Source organism: Canis lupus, chromosome 11 (assembly GCF_048164855.1).
Source record: "Canis lupus baileyi chromosome 11, mCanLup2.hap1, whole genome shotgun sequence".
Taxonomy (NCBI): domain Eukaryota; kingdom Metazoa; phylum Chordata; class Mammalia; order Carnivora; family Canidae; genus Canis; species Canis lupus.
Genome location: NC_132848.1, coordinates 2,521,904 through 2,537,454, shown reverse-complemented (window position 1 = coordinate 2,537,454; position 15,551 = coordinate 2,521,904). Strand labels below are relative to the sequence as shown.

The window sequence follows — 15,551 nt, the reverse complement described above, 5'->3', positions numbered from 1 at the left end:
TCTTGTGAATGCCTTCTGTGTTCTCTGACCTGTGGCTGCCAGGCAGGGGGTTGGGGCTGGGGGCAGCCTTTCCAGGGGCATTCGCCTGGGCTGGAGAGGCACTGGACGGCCCATAGACACGCAGGCACTAGGCCTCTCTCCACAACAGGCTCAAGGCAGCACAGCTGTCAGGACTGTGCACTGTTTTGGGAGCTGGGCAGAGGCTCTCACCTGCCCTAAAAATAGCTGTTTGAGACTTGGAAGGACATCCTCCCAACCTGGAGATTTTGTATATTTATCCTTTCAGAAGTAATGGCTTCATTCCTTCCCTTATTAGGCAGGAAGAAGGCAGGCAAGTCACATACTTCTATTACTGGCCACTAGCCCTACCGAGGTGACAGGCTCAGGCAGTGCTAATATGGCCTGGCTTTAGCTCCATTAAACACTCCCTGGGCTTCCCCCACAAAAGGCCATCAGTGCTTGGGAGAGGGACGGCTGGGTTTAACCAGATGGGAGGGCTAGGCGGACTTCCTGAAAGGAGGCAGACCGAGGATGGCCAGCCTTTGGTCCTACAGGGATTTATGGCTTCCTTAATTCCCCCAAGCGGTAGCCTCTGGAACATCAGTGAATGGGGCCAGTACTTTTTAAATGACACAAAGATGGATCCCCCAAGCCCTTCCCCAGCTTTTTTGACCCCTGGTCTATTGACCATGGATGGTCTTTCCTCCCCTTCACCCTGCTCAGGAAGGAAGGCAGAACCGTACTTAGGGCACAGAGCAAGTTTATTTGGTGACTGCTGATAGCAAATATCCAAGAGAGACAAGCTGGCAAAGGTGCTGTGACAAGAGGACCTAGGACGCCTTCGGGGCTACATGCAGTCTCACACGGGGGAAGGCACGGGGCTCGGGCACACCAGGAACGTCCTCAGCCATTCAGCACCATACGGACGAGCTCTGTGGATCGGAGAAAGGGGTGAGCCAGGGAGTAGGGCCAAGGGGAGGGGTCCACCAGGGGCCAGGAGACCACAGGACCACAAAGGTAGCATGGGTATGTGCCCGCAGAAACCAACCTTGGCTTTGCAGAGGAGCCACCTTGAGTCTGCCCAGTTCTCTCGGCCCCCAGCTCCCCTCCCACCAGCTGTTAGCCCCCCACCCTACCCTGAGCAGCAAGAACACAGCAGGAGGCAGAAAAGTTCTCAACTACACCTACAGCTATTGTCAGCCATTGGCAGGAGAAGACAGAGATTTGGGTTAGGGTACCTCCAAGCTGCCCAGCAGAAGGAAGAAGAAATGACTATTCTGCTACAGCAGCACAATGGGGCAGGCGACACCCCCCCCCCCATGCCAACCACCTGGGCCCCAGGGCCAAAGGATCACCCTGAAGCAAGATGGGGACCGGCTGGTGCAAGTTCCCAGACACCGGCACCTGGACCCTAGAAGCAAAACCTCAGAGCCCATTCTAGGAGAGGAGGTACCACACCCCCAGGCTGTCTTCCTCTTTGAGGAACCCCTCCCCTGCCCAGTCAGCTCCATGCAGAAACATGCTAGGAGGAAGTCAGATGGTAGTAGGGGAGGGGCAGGGACTAGAGAGCAGAGGTTGGGGAGAAAAACACTGGGGAGGGCGACTAGAGAAGGGAGGCTGGGAGGAGCCGTACCCGCCCCATGGGCCGGTCACCCCGACAGGATATGCCTCACAAACGCTGCAGGAAGGAAGAGACACTCATGGTGAAGACAAGACACAGACATGGGGTGAAGGGTTCAGGTGGTGGGGGAACAGACATTCCCTTTATTTTACTTCCCGTTCCTTCCCCACCCTTCACACATTACCCTTTTCTTTCCTGTCATATACCCCCATGGCCTCCCGCTCCCGGGCTGGGCCAGGCCCTGCCCTTTGCCTCCGGAGCCCCAAACACTTGGGCAAGAGCTGCCTGTACAACCGCTTCCTCCACGAGAGCCCCAAGTCCCTCACCTTCATAGTTGATACAACCATTGCTGTCCTCATGCCCCGCCACCAGCATCTCTACTTCTTCCTCCGTCATCTTCTCACCTGCAGAAGGAAAGAAAAGCATTCTGGGATCTGGGTGGCAAGTGTGTGTCAGGTGGCACCTCAGCTCAAAGGAGCAAGGGCAGAGCCTTACCCAGCGTGACAAGAACGTGCCGGATTTCAGCACCCATGACGGTGCCATTCCCTTCCTTGTCAAACACCCGAAGGCCTTCGACGTAGTCCTCATAGGTGCCCTGGTCCTTGTTCTTGGCCACAGTCTGCAGCATGGGCAGGAAGTGTTCAAAGTCCAGCACCTTCACATTCATCTCTGCCATAAAGGAGGGGGAAGGAAAGTCACCCGGGTCCTCAGGACTGAGGAGACTACAGGGCTCCCACGGGGGCAGGGGGCTCCCACTGAAAGCAGGAGTAATCTGTGGGATTTGCTAGTTGAGACAAATGTGCTTGAGGTCTGGGCCCATGAAGATAAAGGGAAGCTCTTAGCTAAAGAACTGTAGGCCCATTACCACACTGAGGAATAGTTCCTGAGGACCCTCACCATCGCTCTTGGGGTTCCCCAGGACCTTGAGCACCTCGGCGTTGGTGGGGTTCTGGCCCAGGGCCCTCATCACGTCCCCACACTGGCTGTACAGGATCTTGCCATCCCCTGTTCGATCGAACAGCTGAAAGGCCTCCTTGAACTCTGAAGATTCAGACAAGATCAGCACTGAGCATGCGGGGGTTGACCCAAACCCTGCCTCCCAAACCCCCTCTGCCCAGTCAACTCTTGATCATGCTGAGGAGACCAGGTGTTTGTACCACTGTACGCCCAGGCCCGCTGAGAGGGATCTAGCGTCCCTGCGTCCCTGCTCAGGCGTTCCACATAACGACACGGCCTCCCCCTCCCCAGGGCTGAAGGGTAACAGCCACTTACACGCCCCTCTGCCGACAGCAAGCCCGCCCAGCCTCCTCACTACACTCAGGGCAGGAATTCGCCACCGCCCAGTCTGGGTCCTGTCCTTATAAGGAAGAGGGAGCAGCAGCCGGGGACCGGGGTCATCCCTGCCTGCCACTTCCCACCTCTCCGGTACAGACTTCTAGAGGGCACTGCTATGAAATATCCTCAGCAAATTCCCGTCCCCATTTTCACAGAATTCCAGGTCACTGCTTTCTACACTCTTCACAATCCCGGACTGGGCGGGGGGGGGGGGGGGGGGGAGCTGGGGGTGGTGTTATCACAGGAGGAGGAAAGAGGCAGAAGCTGATTAAGGGACGGAGGAGCGCAGGCAACTTAATACACCCTCCCCGCCCCGCACACACCGCAGGCGTTAGGTGACCAAGTTGTCTCATGCCCACACCGCCTAACACTCACCCGGGGCTTGGGGCTCGGATCTAGAGTGGAAGGGGAGGGAGGAAGAAAGAGTGAGAAGAGAAAATGGAGGATGCCGAGGAGGGAGAGGAGACGGCAGGAAGTAGGTCCCGGGGGGAAGAGAGGGCCGGCCTGGTGGGGGTAGTGCTGGAGGCGGGGGCCCCTCTCCCGAGACGCGACCTCAGCGGGTCGGGGCTTACGTACCGGCGGTCTGGTCCTCGGTGAAATCACACTGCTCAGGGAAGAGGGGGGCCGTCAGCATCTCAACTGCAGCCCCCAAGCGTCCATCCCCGTCCCGCCAACTGAACCACTAAGTCCTGCTCCGTGCTGGGGACTCGCTTCCCGCCAGGACAAGACCCCCGAACTCTCCAACCCCGCCCCCGACCTGCCAGGCCCTCGGGTTCGCTCCGCAAAGCCCCGCCCCGGCCTCCCGCCTCGCCCCGAGCCACGCTCCGCGTCCCGGGCCCGGGCCCCACCATCGCGACGGCGCGCCTCTGCGGGACCCTCTCCTGCAGCAATGGCTCCGGCGCCCGGCCCTGCCCTAGTCCTCGTGCGTCCCCGTGACGTCACAGCGCCGGCCCAGCCAATAGAAACGGCGGCCCTGCCTTATGCAGATGAGGGCGCTACGTTAGTAATGAGTTGGGCGGGGCCTCCGCTCCTCCCTCTGGCGCCGCGCTCCCTGCGGGGGGCCGAGCTGCGGCGGCGGGTGGAGCCAGGCGCGAGGAATCGGAGGGTCGGCGATCCCGGAGAGGAGAGGCCGCCCCCCGTCTCCCCCCCCACCAAGAAAGCAGCAGTCGGACGCCTAGGGAGGAGCCGTCTCTTTATTTTGAAACAACAGGGGACCTCCTAGTGGCAGGAACGTGCTTCCATCGCCGGGGAGGGGCGCCGAGTCCAGCCCCACCGCGCCTGTGGAAACGAGGCAAGCTGCCGAGGGCGGTCGCTCGCGCGGCGCCGTGGGCTCGCCTTCCCGGCTCCGTGGCCCCGCCGAGGGGAGGGACGGAAGCTGCCTCGAGCGCAGCGGGACGGCCCTACCTGTAGGAGCTCAGACGCTGAGGATGTGCTTCAGGAAGGCTGCGGAGACGAGGCGGGAGGGTTCAGAAGCAGGCCCGGCTCCGGGTTCAGATAATCCGGGTCCGTCCCCCCCACCCGGACCGCGAGCCCCGGCCCCGCCGCTCCCGCCGCTCCCGCCGCTCCCGCGGCCCCTCACCTTCATAGTTGATGCAGCCGTTGCTGTCCTCATGTCCGGCCAGGACGGTCTCCACCTCCTCCTCAGTCATCCTCTCTCCTGAGCCCGACAGAACAGATCAGTCCCTGCCCACCCCCCCGCCCTTCCTCTTCCGGGCGGTGCCCCCCCCCCCAAGCTTGGCGCCGAGCCGAAGCCCCAAGGAATCCTGGTAAGGGCCCCTCAGTGTGCCCTGCCTCTCCCTCCCACTGCACCTGCCCGCGCGCCTGGTCAACGCCTCCACGGAGGGAAAGGGGACGGGGGCCCCAGGTCACAGAGCGCAGGCCTCTCTCCCACAGCAAAAAGTCAGGCTTTCCACCTCACCCCTCTCCTCTGTCCTGTGGGAGGCAACTGCACCCCCTCCCCTTACCTTCGGGTTCTGCCCCAGGGCTCCGACCTCCTTAGCCCCTGCCCATGGCCTGTAGGGCGGTAATGCTTCCCGGCCCTGCCTCCGTGCCTACTGGTCTGGCCCCTGCTCCCCGCCCGCCCCGAGTTCCGTCCCTGCCTCACCCAGGGTGGTGAGCACGTGTCTGAGCTCCGCGCCCATGACTTTGCCGTTCCCCTCTTTGTCAAACACTCGAAGCCCCTCCAGGTAGTCCTCGTATGTCCCTTGGTCCCGGTTCTTGGAGACTGCTTGGAGCATGGGCAGGAAAGTCTCGAAGTCCACACGCCGGGACTTCAGCTCTGGAGGTTGGAAACGGGAGGGAGGGGTCACTGTAGTGTCACCTTGGGCCCAGCTCCATCCCTACCACGAAGCTTTTCATCCCATTCAACGTTCAGGATGTTTTTTTAAAGGTGTCTGACAGTGTTTGAAGTCCCAAGAGCCACCCCAGCATCCTTTGTCACCTTGCCACCATTCCTCGGTTCCACCACCACACTGAAAAACCGCATTGCTCCAGGCATCCCCCTCACCATCACTCTTGGGGTTCCCCAGGATCCTGAGCACCTCGGCGTTGGTGGGGTTCTGGCCCAGAGCCCTCATCACATCCCCACACTGACCATACAGGATCTTGCCGTCCCCTACTCGATCAAACAGCTCAAAGGCCTCCTTGAACTCTGAAGTACAAGGAGAGGTCAGTGTTGAGACCAGGGGTTCCCATCACCACCCCCCCACTCCACCCCTGACAGAAAGGAGGTTCAGAAACTCCGAACTAGAGCTAGGCAGAACGGAGGACACAGAGCACTAGGAGGAAGGTTCCAAGGTTGGGACTAGACGGTGGCGCTATCCAAGGTTGGGCTAGGGGAACAGAAAGAGGATCTGACCAGGGGCTTGGGGCTAGACGGTGCGGCTTAAGGGACCAGCTTCTCCTCACCCTCCAGCTGGTCCTTGTTAAACTCGATCTGTGGAAGAAAAGAGCAGGTGAGGAGAGATGACAGGGCTCACTGAATCTCTCTCCAGCACTCCTCCCAACCAACTGGCAGCCACTTCTGGGGAGGGGCCCAAAGAGACCAGGCTGGGAGCCCAGCCACCTCAGTCCCATTCCCAGCTCTGGACCTTGGGAGAATCCCAAGAGGAGGAATTATGGGGGGGAGGGTTTCCTGGGAACAGGGTTAATCCCATGCCACCTGTTCCCCTCCCTCCAGTGCCCTGAGCTCTGCATCCCTCACATAACTGGGGGCTGAACAAAGGCTAAATTTACCCCTGGCCCCCAGCTGTGATTGTCTAACAAGTCTGTCCTCCTCAGCCTTCCCTCCTGGGGTTCAGAGTTGTGGCTTTTAGAACCGAACAGTCAGCCAGGCACAGGCACCAGCTCCCTCTCTTCACCTTGAAACTGTCCTCAGAACCCAGATGTTCCCCATCTCCCAGGTCCCTGCCGCCAGCAGAGGGGTCAGTGAGAATGTGTGTATGTACCCACACATATAGTATAGGTTAGAGGGAGAGAATAAAAAAGAACAGCAGTCATAAGCCTGGATGCTTCCAAATAGGGGACCAAGAGGGATCTCCAGTATCCGTGCAGTGCTCACCGAGTCCCTATCTTTTAGATACCCCTAACCACCTCGGCTGTTTCCCACCCTGTACCATCCCTTACAAATTCTTCCTCAGTCTCCCAAGACTCACCACCACTTTGGAGAGATCGATGGGGGGCTCCTGGGTTTTCTGAGGAGCTGGAGGGACAGCTGGAGCTGGCTCAGCCTTGGGCTTGGCAGGAGGGGCCCCTGCTGCTGGTTTGGCAGCAGGCTTGGAAATAGAGGGTCCCGCTGGTTTCTTCATAGGAACATCCTTCTTGGGAGGCATGATGTCCGGTGGCCAAAGGACAGTGTGCCGATGGGGGCACCCATCTCTGTTTAAATAGCCAGGGAGTCTGGGATGTCAAGGGGCGGGGGCAGGGGCAGGGAGCCAGTTGGCGGTGAGGAGGGTGAGATAGAGGAGAGATATGCCGGCCTGCCCTGGACTCCTATGGTTCAGGACTCCTGCCCCAAGGTCTTCTCTCTTCTGTTCACTAAGCCCCAAATGCTAGCCAGAACAATGGCCCCTTTGGGGGCAGGGGAAGGAAGCCAGAGACTGCCCAGAATGAGGGAGTTAACCTCCGGGGTAAGGATAGGATGCTTGCCAGTGACAGACACTGACACAGGGGTGAAGCAAAGAAGGGGACCCAGGCATTCCAGGCCTCGACCCCCCTCCCACACACACAGAGTAGCCCTTTTGTTTTAGCAGCTTTAGACCCTTAAAGGCTGAGGCAGGGAGGGGGCCCTTGTGAACTGGGATTGTTAGAGTGGGGTCTGGGAGGGGCACCTGGCTGGCTCAGTCAGTAGGGCATGTGACTCCTCATCTTGGAATTGTGGATTTGGGCCCCACACTGGGTGTGCAGACTACTTGAAAATAAAATCTTAAAAAAAAAAAAAAAAAAGTGGGGTCCAGGAGCAGTTTAAGATGAAAAAACCAAGCAGCTCTTCTACTCCCCTCTGACTATAGTTGAGGAGCAGGGGCAGTTGACCCCACAGCCTTTAATCCCCAAATCTTACAGTCACTGCCACCGTCTCCCAGCCCAGAACTGGAATTGTGCCAGTATAGATAAAGAACAGTAACATAAAGGAGTGTGATCACACACACACACACACACACACACACCCATGATCTCCTGTTCCCAATATGGTTTTAAGGGTAAGGGTGGGAACAAGGATCAGGTTTAACACCCACCACCCACACACCAAGGAAGGAACCCTTTTCCACAGGCCCCATGGTCCATCAAGTCAAAGGAAGGTAGGGAGCCTGCGGAGCCTGCAGGGACTCTGTGGTGCACCTGAGAGGAAGGGCAGGCCCTGGGAGGCCAGGAGCCTAAATCCTAAAATCTCTAATCCAAAAGGATGTGGGAGGTCCTATGGGTTCCAAAGGTACTTACCCACCAAGCAGAGAATGGTAACAACCCTGGCCCTGGCGCCAGGTTCCAAACCTTGCTGGGGGCACCGGGTAGGGTCTAAGTCGGAGGTGGCGGGGAGAGGGGAAGGGGTTGCGGCTACTTTTGTTCTTGGGATAAGAAAGGAAAAGATTTAGGCAGCATTCTGAGGAAGAGTAATGATTCCACTTAGACCCTGGGGTTCAGAGATTTGATGATTCGTCTCTCACTTGCAAAAATGCGTCTGAATCTCATTACTGAACACTGTCCCATTTTAGAAAAATCGGAATCGTTCCAGCCTCCCAGAACTCATCTCACTCACACACACGCACATGCACACGCACGCACCCACACCTCAAATCAAGCTTAAATAAAGGAAAGAGTCCCTCCCCAGCTCCCCAAAACTCACCCTGCGGGGTCCAGGTGAGGGCGGAGGCGGGGCTGGGAGGCCGCGGGCCCCGAAGGGTTAACGCCAGCGGCCTCGGAGCATGCCGGGAGTCGTAGTCCTCGCGCGCCCGCGGCCTCACGGGAAGGCCGCTGGCAGCTGGGAGACCTCGCCCGAGCGGCGGCTTCCGGCAGGTGGCGGCGGCGGTGACTCAGGCCGTTTGGGCGCCCTCCGCCTCCCGGAGCTGAGCGGCGGTGACCGCTCTACAGCCCCCCCCCCGCCCCGGCGCCAGAGCCGCGCGGGCCCGGGCATCTGCGACGCTGAGCGGGGGCTCCCGGGGGGCGGGGGAGCGGGCGCCGCCGAGGGGCCGTGTGACTTGGAACAGCAACTCCACCGAATTCTCCTTTCTTTTCTTTTTTCTTTTTTTTCGGTAATGAGCTGCTGGTAGTTGAAGTAAATGTTAAGATTTGGGATTAGGCCTTGGCCACCTGCCCCGGCTCCTCCCACTGTGCAAGTTTCTCCATCCCGCGGCGCGGGGCCTCGGCTCTGCCTGGAACCGCGGGGCTGCGCCGCCCAGCGCCTCGGGCCTCACGCCTCCGTCCGCGCTGGTCATCTCCTTCCCGAGACGCCCCGCAGCCCTCCGGGGCTGGGGCTGCGGGGGCTCGCGGGGCTCGCGGCTGACAGGCCGAGGGTCAGAGGAGGGGGCGGGCGGTGGGGGTGTGCAAGCCGCTCGGAAGAGTAGGGACGGTTGCCTACAGCCTAACAGGAGGTGGAGGAGGAGGTCAGCCGCTCTCCGCGGAGGCCTTCACCAAGCCCTTTCCGCTTGGGCTGGATTACCTCCGAGGAGCAGCCGAGGGGGAGCTGAAGAGAAGGGTCCCGCCGCGCCCCGCGCCCCAGAGAAAACATGAAGACTCTTGGCAAACAGACTGGCAAACCCCTCATTTTTGCATTATTCTTGTCTTCTAATCTGGGAGCCCAACTTGGGACCCTGACAGCATGACCTAACACTTAATCGACTGAGCCACCCAAGCACCCCATAAAGAAGGTCAGGCATGGCTCCGTCTTTAAGGAACGGGAAACTGAGACTCCCAGAGTCTCTGCTGCTTCTTTCTTTTTTTTTTTTTTTTTTTTATTTATTTATGATAGTCACAGAGAGAGAGAGAGAGAGAGAGGCAGAGACACAGGCAGAGGGAGAAGCAGGCTCCATGCCGGGAGCCCGATGTGGGATTCGATCCCGGGTCTCCAGGATCGCGCCCTGGGCCAAAGGCAGGCGCCAAACCGCTGCGCCACCCAGGGATCCCGAGTCTCTGCTTCTTTTGCCAGTGTGATCTAGAGTATGGGAGCAGAGTCAAGGTTCAAATGTAAATCTAAAAAATAAAAAGCGAATCTAACTCTAAAGTCCTTGTTTTGTGTTTATTTTTTTTTTAATTTTATTTTTTTAATTTATGATAGTCACACAGAGAGAGAGAGGCAGAGACACAGGCAGAGGGACAAGCAGGCTCCATGCACCGGGAGCCCGATGTGGGATTCGATCCCCGGTCTCCAGGATCGCGCCCTGGGGCCAAAGGCAGGAGCCAAACCGCTGCGCCACCTAGGGATCCCTATTTTTTATTTTTTTAAGTAGGCTTCATGCCTAGGGCAGAGCCCAGCTCAGGGCTTAAGCTCAAGACCCGAGACAAAAAAAAAAAAAAAAAGACCGGAGCCAAGATCAAGAGTCAGACACCCCCTTTGCTAGTTTCATTTTTTAATTTTTATTATTTGATAGAGCACACAAGCAGGGGTAAGTGGAAGAGGGAGAAAGAAGCAGGGAGCCCAATGTGGGGCTTGATCCCAGGACTCTGGGATCATGACCTGAGCCAAAGGCACACACTCAACCGGCTGAGCTACCCAGATGCCCCTAGTTTCATTTTTTTAATGCTCTAAACTAGCGGTTCCCAGATTTAGCTGTTCTTCAGAATCTCCTGAGAACTTTGTAAACAGACAAACTTGCAGACTCTGCCCACAAAGATTCTGACTCTGGGTCTGTGTTAGGGCCTGGGAATCTTTTTTAAATATTTTTAGCTATGGAAAGGACAGAGAACAAACTAAGTTAATTACAGCTTTAAAAATATATATATTTTGGGATCCCTGGGTGGCGCAGTGGTTTAGCGCCTGCCTTTGGCCTAGGGCGCGATCCTGGAGACCCAGGATCGAATCCCACGTCGGGCTCCCGGTGCATGGAGCCTGCTTCTCCCTCTGCCTGTGTCTCTGCCTCTCTCTCTCACTGTGTGCCTATCATAAATAAATAATAAAAAAAAATTTTTTTTTAATAAATAAAAATATATATATTTTATTTTATTCATGAGAGACAGAGAGAGAGGCAGAGACATAGGCAGAGGAAGAAGCAGGCTCCAAGCAGGGAACCCAATGCAGAACTCGATTCCAGACCCCAGGATCATGCCTGGAGTTGAAGGCAGATGCTCAACCACTGAGCCACCCAGGCAACCCTAACTACAGCTTTAATAAAAGGAATGATCTTTTCAGAATGTGTATTTGATCATGTCATCTCCCTACCTAAAATCCTTCCATGTATTTTGGTAAAGACTAAATCTTTAGTTGGTTCACAAAACCCAGCAGTTTCAAACACTGCTTCCTTGTACCAGTTACACCTCTATACCAGCCATATCTACTAGCTCGCAGATCTTTAAAGATGTCCTGGTCCCTTTTCTCAGGTTATTGCTACTGTCTTTTAGATCTCTGCTCTCCCTCCCTTCCAACACGCACTTTCTAGGGCCAAGTAGGGTACAGTGCCTGGCATATACTGGGCAAATATCTGTAGAATGAATGGATATTTGGATAAAAGGGAAGAATCAAGGATAGACGCTGATACTAGTAAGTTGATGAGATAGATTGGGGATTCAGGAGATTGAGAGAGTTCCCAGGTATTCTTACCTTGCATTAGAATATGAGGTGATTGATTTGCTAAAAGAGGATATAGGAGGAGGTGGCTTGAGAAGGTAGTGAAGGTTTGAAACAGGTACTGTGGAAAGTGGGAGACAGCTTACTGGGGAGCCAATCAATACTCAATTGAGATGTACTGAGTGCCTACTCTGTGCTCCCTACGTGAATTTGCTGAGCAGCTTAAAGGGTGGTTGCAGTGGGAGCTCATGTAACGATGCCAGGTAGTGATTTCCTCCTTCCGACAGTATTCTGCTGCTTGGACGATGGAGCTAGAGCAAAGAGGCAGCTGGAATGGTAATGGATCTAGACAATGGAGTTTTGTGGAGTAGGGATGATGGATGAACATGAAAGTGAGGAAGTTGGGAGTCTGAGTAAAAGAGGGTTTGTGGGGATCCCTGGGTGGCGCAGCGGTTTAGCGCCTGCCTTTGGCCCAGGGCGCGATCCTGGAGACCCAGGATCGAATCCCACATCGGGCTCCCGGTGCATGGAGCCTGCTTCTCCCTCTGCCTAGGTCTCTGCCTCTCTCTCTCTCTCTATCATAAATAAATAAAAATTAAAAAAAAAAAGAGGGTTTGCGGTCTAGGCCAAATAGAGGAGTAAGTACAGAAGTGACCCATTAGGACGTGTGGCTGTGTCAGAGGATAGAGTGTGCAACCTGTGATCTTAGGGTCATGAGTTCAAGTCCCACATTGGGTGTAGAGCTTTCTTTAAAAAGGTGTAGAGCTAAAAAAAAAAAAAAAGTGTAGAGCTTTCTTCAAAAAGAAAGAAGAAAGAAGAAAGAAAGAAAGAAAGAAAGAAAGAGAAAGAAAGAAAGAAAGAAAGAAAGAAAGAAAGAAAGAAAGAAAGAAAGAAAGAAAGAAAGAAAAGTGACCTATTAGATTGAGAGAATATAAAAAGTCACTAACAGTCTTGGGTCTCAATGAGGTTGAGAAGTAAGATGCTTGGAGATCTCACAGCTGTTGAAGGAAATAGTGCATTTGAGATTAAAATTCCAAAGACTATAGAGGAAGACAGGAATAGGGTGTGAATGGTTGAAAGGGTAGAGACGTGAAGGTTATTGGATCTGAGGAGAATGTTCTTTAGGGCTTTTTCGATAGCAAGTAGCAAAAATCTGACTAAACCTGGGTAACCAATAAAGAGGATTTATTGGCTTATGTAACTGAAAAATCAAGAGGTAGGGTGGGTTTCAAGTTCATTTTGATCCAGAATTTCATGACATCACAAAAGGATTTTCTACTTTTCTGGCCACTGTCCTCCATTTGTTAGCTTCTTACTTGAATTCCCTCCTGGAGTCATATCTGGCTTGGCTGTGCAGGCATCACATCCTTATACCACAAGAGGAAAAGAGTGAGCTTTTCTTTTTTAATTTGGAAGTATTTATTTGTATTCTTTTTAAAGTAAGCTTTATACCCAACATGGGGCTTGAACTCATGACCCTGAGATCAGGAGTCTCCTGCTGTCCTGACAGAGCCACACACACCAGAGGGAGCCCTCCTTCACCATTGGAATCGGTTCCTGAACTTCACTCTGACTCGAGGGACTTAGAAAAATGCTGCCATCAAGCCTGGAATTCATCACCATGACTAGGGAAACAGCATGCCCTGTGTGGCAACGGCAGGGGTTTGCCCGCCCCCACGACAAGGAGGATGGCATTACCCTGCCCCACAGGCCAGTTGGGGTTTGTCTGCCTTTGGAGGTGGACTGGAGCCCATCCAAACGGGAAGGAGTAGAAGGACACTGGGGAGGAAGCCTACGTTGTCCGCCACAAGGAGGAACTCTGATGGTGATTACCGAAGAGCCTGTGGCATACGTTGGAGACACGGGGTGACAGCAGTATTCAGGGGGCCGTGCCCTTCGATAAGTATGGAGTGGGTGTGTGGTTAGTGAATGACAGAGACGGTAGAGACGGTGTATCAACTCGAAAGGAGCTGAAATTTTATTTATTTATTTATTTATTTATTTATTTATTTATTTATTTCTTCATGAGAGACACAGGCAGAGGGAGAAGCAGGCTCCCCACCGGGAGCCCGTCGCGGGACTCGATCCCAGGACCCCAGGATCACGCCGGGAGCCAAAGGCAGACACTCAACTGCTGAGCCACCCAGGTGTCCCAGGAGCTGAGATTTTTTATGAGAATAACAATGGGGAAGCAGCTTTGGGGTGCAAGGAGAATGTGGACCCCACCTCCCAGATGAGTGAGGTCTCTTGGCAGGTGAGCCAGGTTTCAGAGGAGGCCAGAGCGAGCTTTGTTTAAATAAAGGTAAAGACTTTTAGGGGGTAGAGTGGGTAGGCAGTGTTAGGTAGACACAGGTTTGCAGAGATGACATAAGGCCCCTCAGCTGCACTCTTAGCTCCCCTTTATCCTCCGACCCTCTCTTATGTTCAGTTGTGTGTGTATATTCACTCTATTGCCTGAGCCTAGATTTTTAGCTCTTTCTGTTGAGGTATAATTGACATGTAACATGAGTTTTAGGTGCATAACATAATGATTCTCTATTTATATATATTGTGAGATAATCACACAGAAAAGAATTGTTTTCTTATGATGAAAACTTATAAGATCTCTCTTAGCAACTTTCAAATATGCAATACAATATTATTAACTCTAGTCACCATGTACACGTATATTACATCTCCAGGACTTAGTCATTTTATAACTGGAAGTTGGTTCCTTTTCACCCTTTTCACCCATTTCCCCACCCTCAGAGCTGGATCCCCCAAACAACGATTCTGTTCTCTGAATCTGTGAGCTCAGTGTTTTATTTTTTGTGTATTTTTACATTCAGGTGAGGTAATACGGTATTTGTCTTTTCTCTGTCTGACTTTCTTTTTTTAACAGGAAAGACCTCCAAATGCAGTGGTCTCTCCTTTTTTTTTTTTTAAGATTTTATTTATTTATTCATGAGAGACACAGAGAGAGAGAGGCAGAGGCACAGGCAGAGGGAGAAGCAGGCTCCATGCAGGGAGCTTGATGTGGGACTCGATCCCGGGTCTCCAGAATCACACCCTGGGCTGCAGGTGGCGCTAAACCGCTGCGCCACCGGGGCTACCCTGTCTGACTTATTTTATTTGGCATAATGCCCTGGAGGTCCATCCAAATTGTTGCAAATGGCAAGTTTTCCTTTTTTTTTTTTTTTTTAATGCTGAATAATATTTCATTGTATGTATATGCCCCATGACCCTAATTTATAAAATATGTATTCCTTAATCATGTTAGCTTTTCCTCCTTATGTTAGTCACCTCAAGGCCCGAAAGAAGGCGGCTGCTGCTCCAGGCATCACATCCTTCCAACAGTGACCCAACCAAAAAGGAAGGAGGCAATGAGGGCTTTCTTCTGTTGACACTCCAGTCCCCAGCTGACTTCCTCTTACGTCTTATCCGGCACACTGCCACCAGGAATGCTCTGGGATTCTGTATGTAGGGAAGAGGGGAAGGTGGCTGTTGGGCAGACAGTGGTGTTGCCACACCCAGTGAACCACAGCACTTTGGGCCAGTAAAGCCACATTTCAAGAGTAGCATTTGTGGGACTGGCTCAGTCAGAAGAGTATGCAACTCTTGATCTTGGGGTTGTGAGTTTGAGCCCGCCATGGGGTGTAGAGATTACCTAAATAAAAATGTTTTTAAAGGTCGTAGGTGGGGGCACCTGGGTGGCTCATTGGCTGAGCTTTTGGCTCAGGTTGTGATCCCGGGGTCCTGGGTTTGAGTCCTGCATTGGGCTCCCTACAGGGAGCCTGCTTCTCCCTCTGCCTATGTCTCTGCCTCTATCTCTGTCTCTCATGAATAAATAAATAAAATCTTAAAAAAAAAACTGACATGATTCATAAATTGAAAGGCTTTTAAAAAAAATTTAACTTTGGGCCCCCTGGGTGGCTCAGCGGTTGAGCATCTGCCTTTGGCCCAGGGCATGATCCGGGGTCCTGGGATCGAGTCCCGCAGCTGGTTCTCCACAGGGAGCCTTCTTCTCCCTCCACCCGTGTCTCCCTCTCTGTCTCTCAAGAATAAATAAAATCTCTAAAAATTTTTTTGACTTGTATCTTTTCCTTTTTTTATTAAAAAAGTAACATTGACATAGAATATCGGTTGCAGGTATACAACATAATATTGTATACATCTCAAAACGACAAACAGGGGCAGCCTGGGTGGCTCAGTGGTTTAGCGCCGCCTTCGGCTCAGGGCCTGATCCTGGAGACCTGGGATGGAGTCCCACGTCGGGTTCCCTGCATGGAACCTGCTTCTCCCTCTGCCTGTGTCTCGGCCTCTCTCTCTCTGTGTCTCTCATGAATAAATAAATAATATTTTTAAAAATCAAAATGACAAACAGTACGTCTAGTTTACACTTAA

At 53.7% G+C, this 15,551-nt stretch overlaps 2 protein-coding genes across 6 annotated transcripts; both read right to left on the bottom strand.

Annotated features, from left to right (window-relative positions):
- Positions 1 to 743: 743 nt before the first annotated feature.
- On the bottom strand, positions 744 to 4,097 carry MYL6 (myosin light chain 6). Of its 2 annotated transcripts, XM_072768821.1 has the most exons (7): positions 3,805 to 3,936; positions 3,533 to 3,560; positions 2,519 to 2,662; positions 2,117 to 2,290; positions 1,948 to 2,025; positions 1,634 to 1,678; positions 744 to 932 (listed from the first exon to the last, which is right to left on the bottom strand). In XM_072768821.1, exons 1-6 carry the CDS (start codon positions 3,805 to 3,807, stop codon positions 1,650 to 1,652), a joined length of 456 nt encoding a protein of 151 aa, XP_072624922.1. In that variant the 5' UTR covers positions 3,808 to 3,936; the 3' UTR covers positions 744 to 932; positions 1,634 to 1,649. The 2 variants fall into 2 exon arrangements, with proteins under 2 accessions (XP_072624922.1, XP_072624921.1); XM_072768820.1 differs by lacking the exon at positions 1,634 to 1,678 and having other exon boundaries at positions 3,805 to 4,097.
- MYL6B (myosin light chain 6B) lies at positions 2,569 to 8,452 on the bottom strand. 4 transcript variants are annotated; one of them, XR_012003746.1, is made up of 10 exons: positions 8,295 to 8,452; positions 6,610 to 6,832; positions 5,864 to 5,891; positions 5,463 to 5,606; positions 5,061 to 5,234; positions 4,536 to 4,613; positions 4,361 to 4,399; positions 3,533 to 3,560; positions 3,332 to 3,351; positions 2,569 to 2,662 (listed from the first exon to the last, which is right to left on the bottom strand). XR_012003746.1 is itself a non-coding variant. In XM_072768817.1 (9 exons), the coding sequence occupies exons 2-7, from the start codon at positions 6,784 to 6,786 to the stop codon at positions 4,371 to 4,373; spliced, it is 630 nt and encodes a 209-aa protein (XP_072624918.1). In that variant the 5' UTR covers positions 6,787 to 6,832; positions 8,295 to 8,452; the 3' UTR covers positions 2,569 to 2,662; positions 3,533 to 3,560; positions 4,361 to 4,370. The 4 variants fall into 4 exon arrangements, 3 of the variants coding, with proteins under 3 accessions (XP_072624918.1, XP_072624919.1, XP_072624917.1); XM_072768817.1 differs by lacking the exon at positions 3,332 to 3,351; XM_072768818.1 differs by lacking the exons at positions 2,569 to 2,662; positions 3,332 to 3,351; positions 3,533 to 3,560 and adding an exon at positions 4,132 to 4,234 and having other exon boundaries at positions 8,295 to 8,451.
- Between the last annotated feature and the right edge of the window lie 7,099 nt (positions 8,453 to 15,551).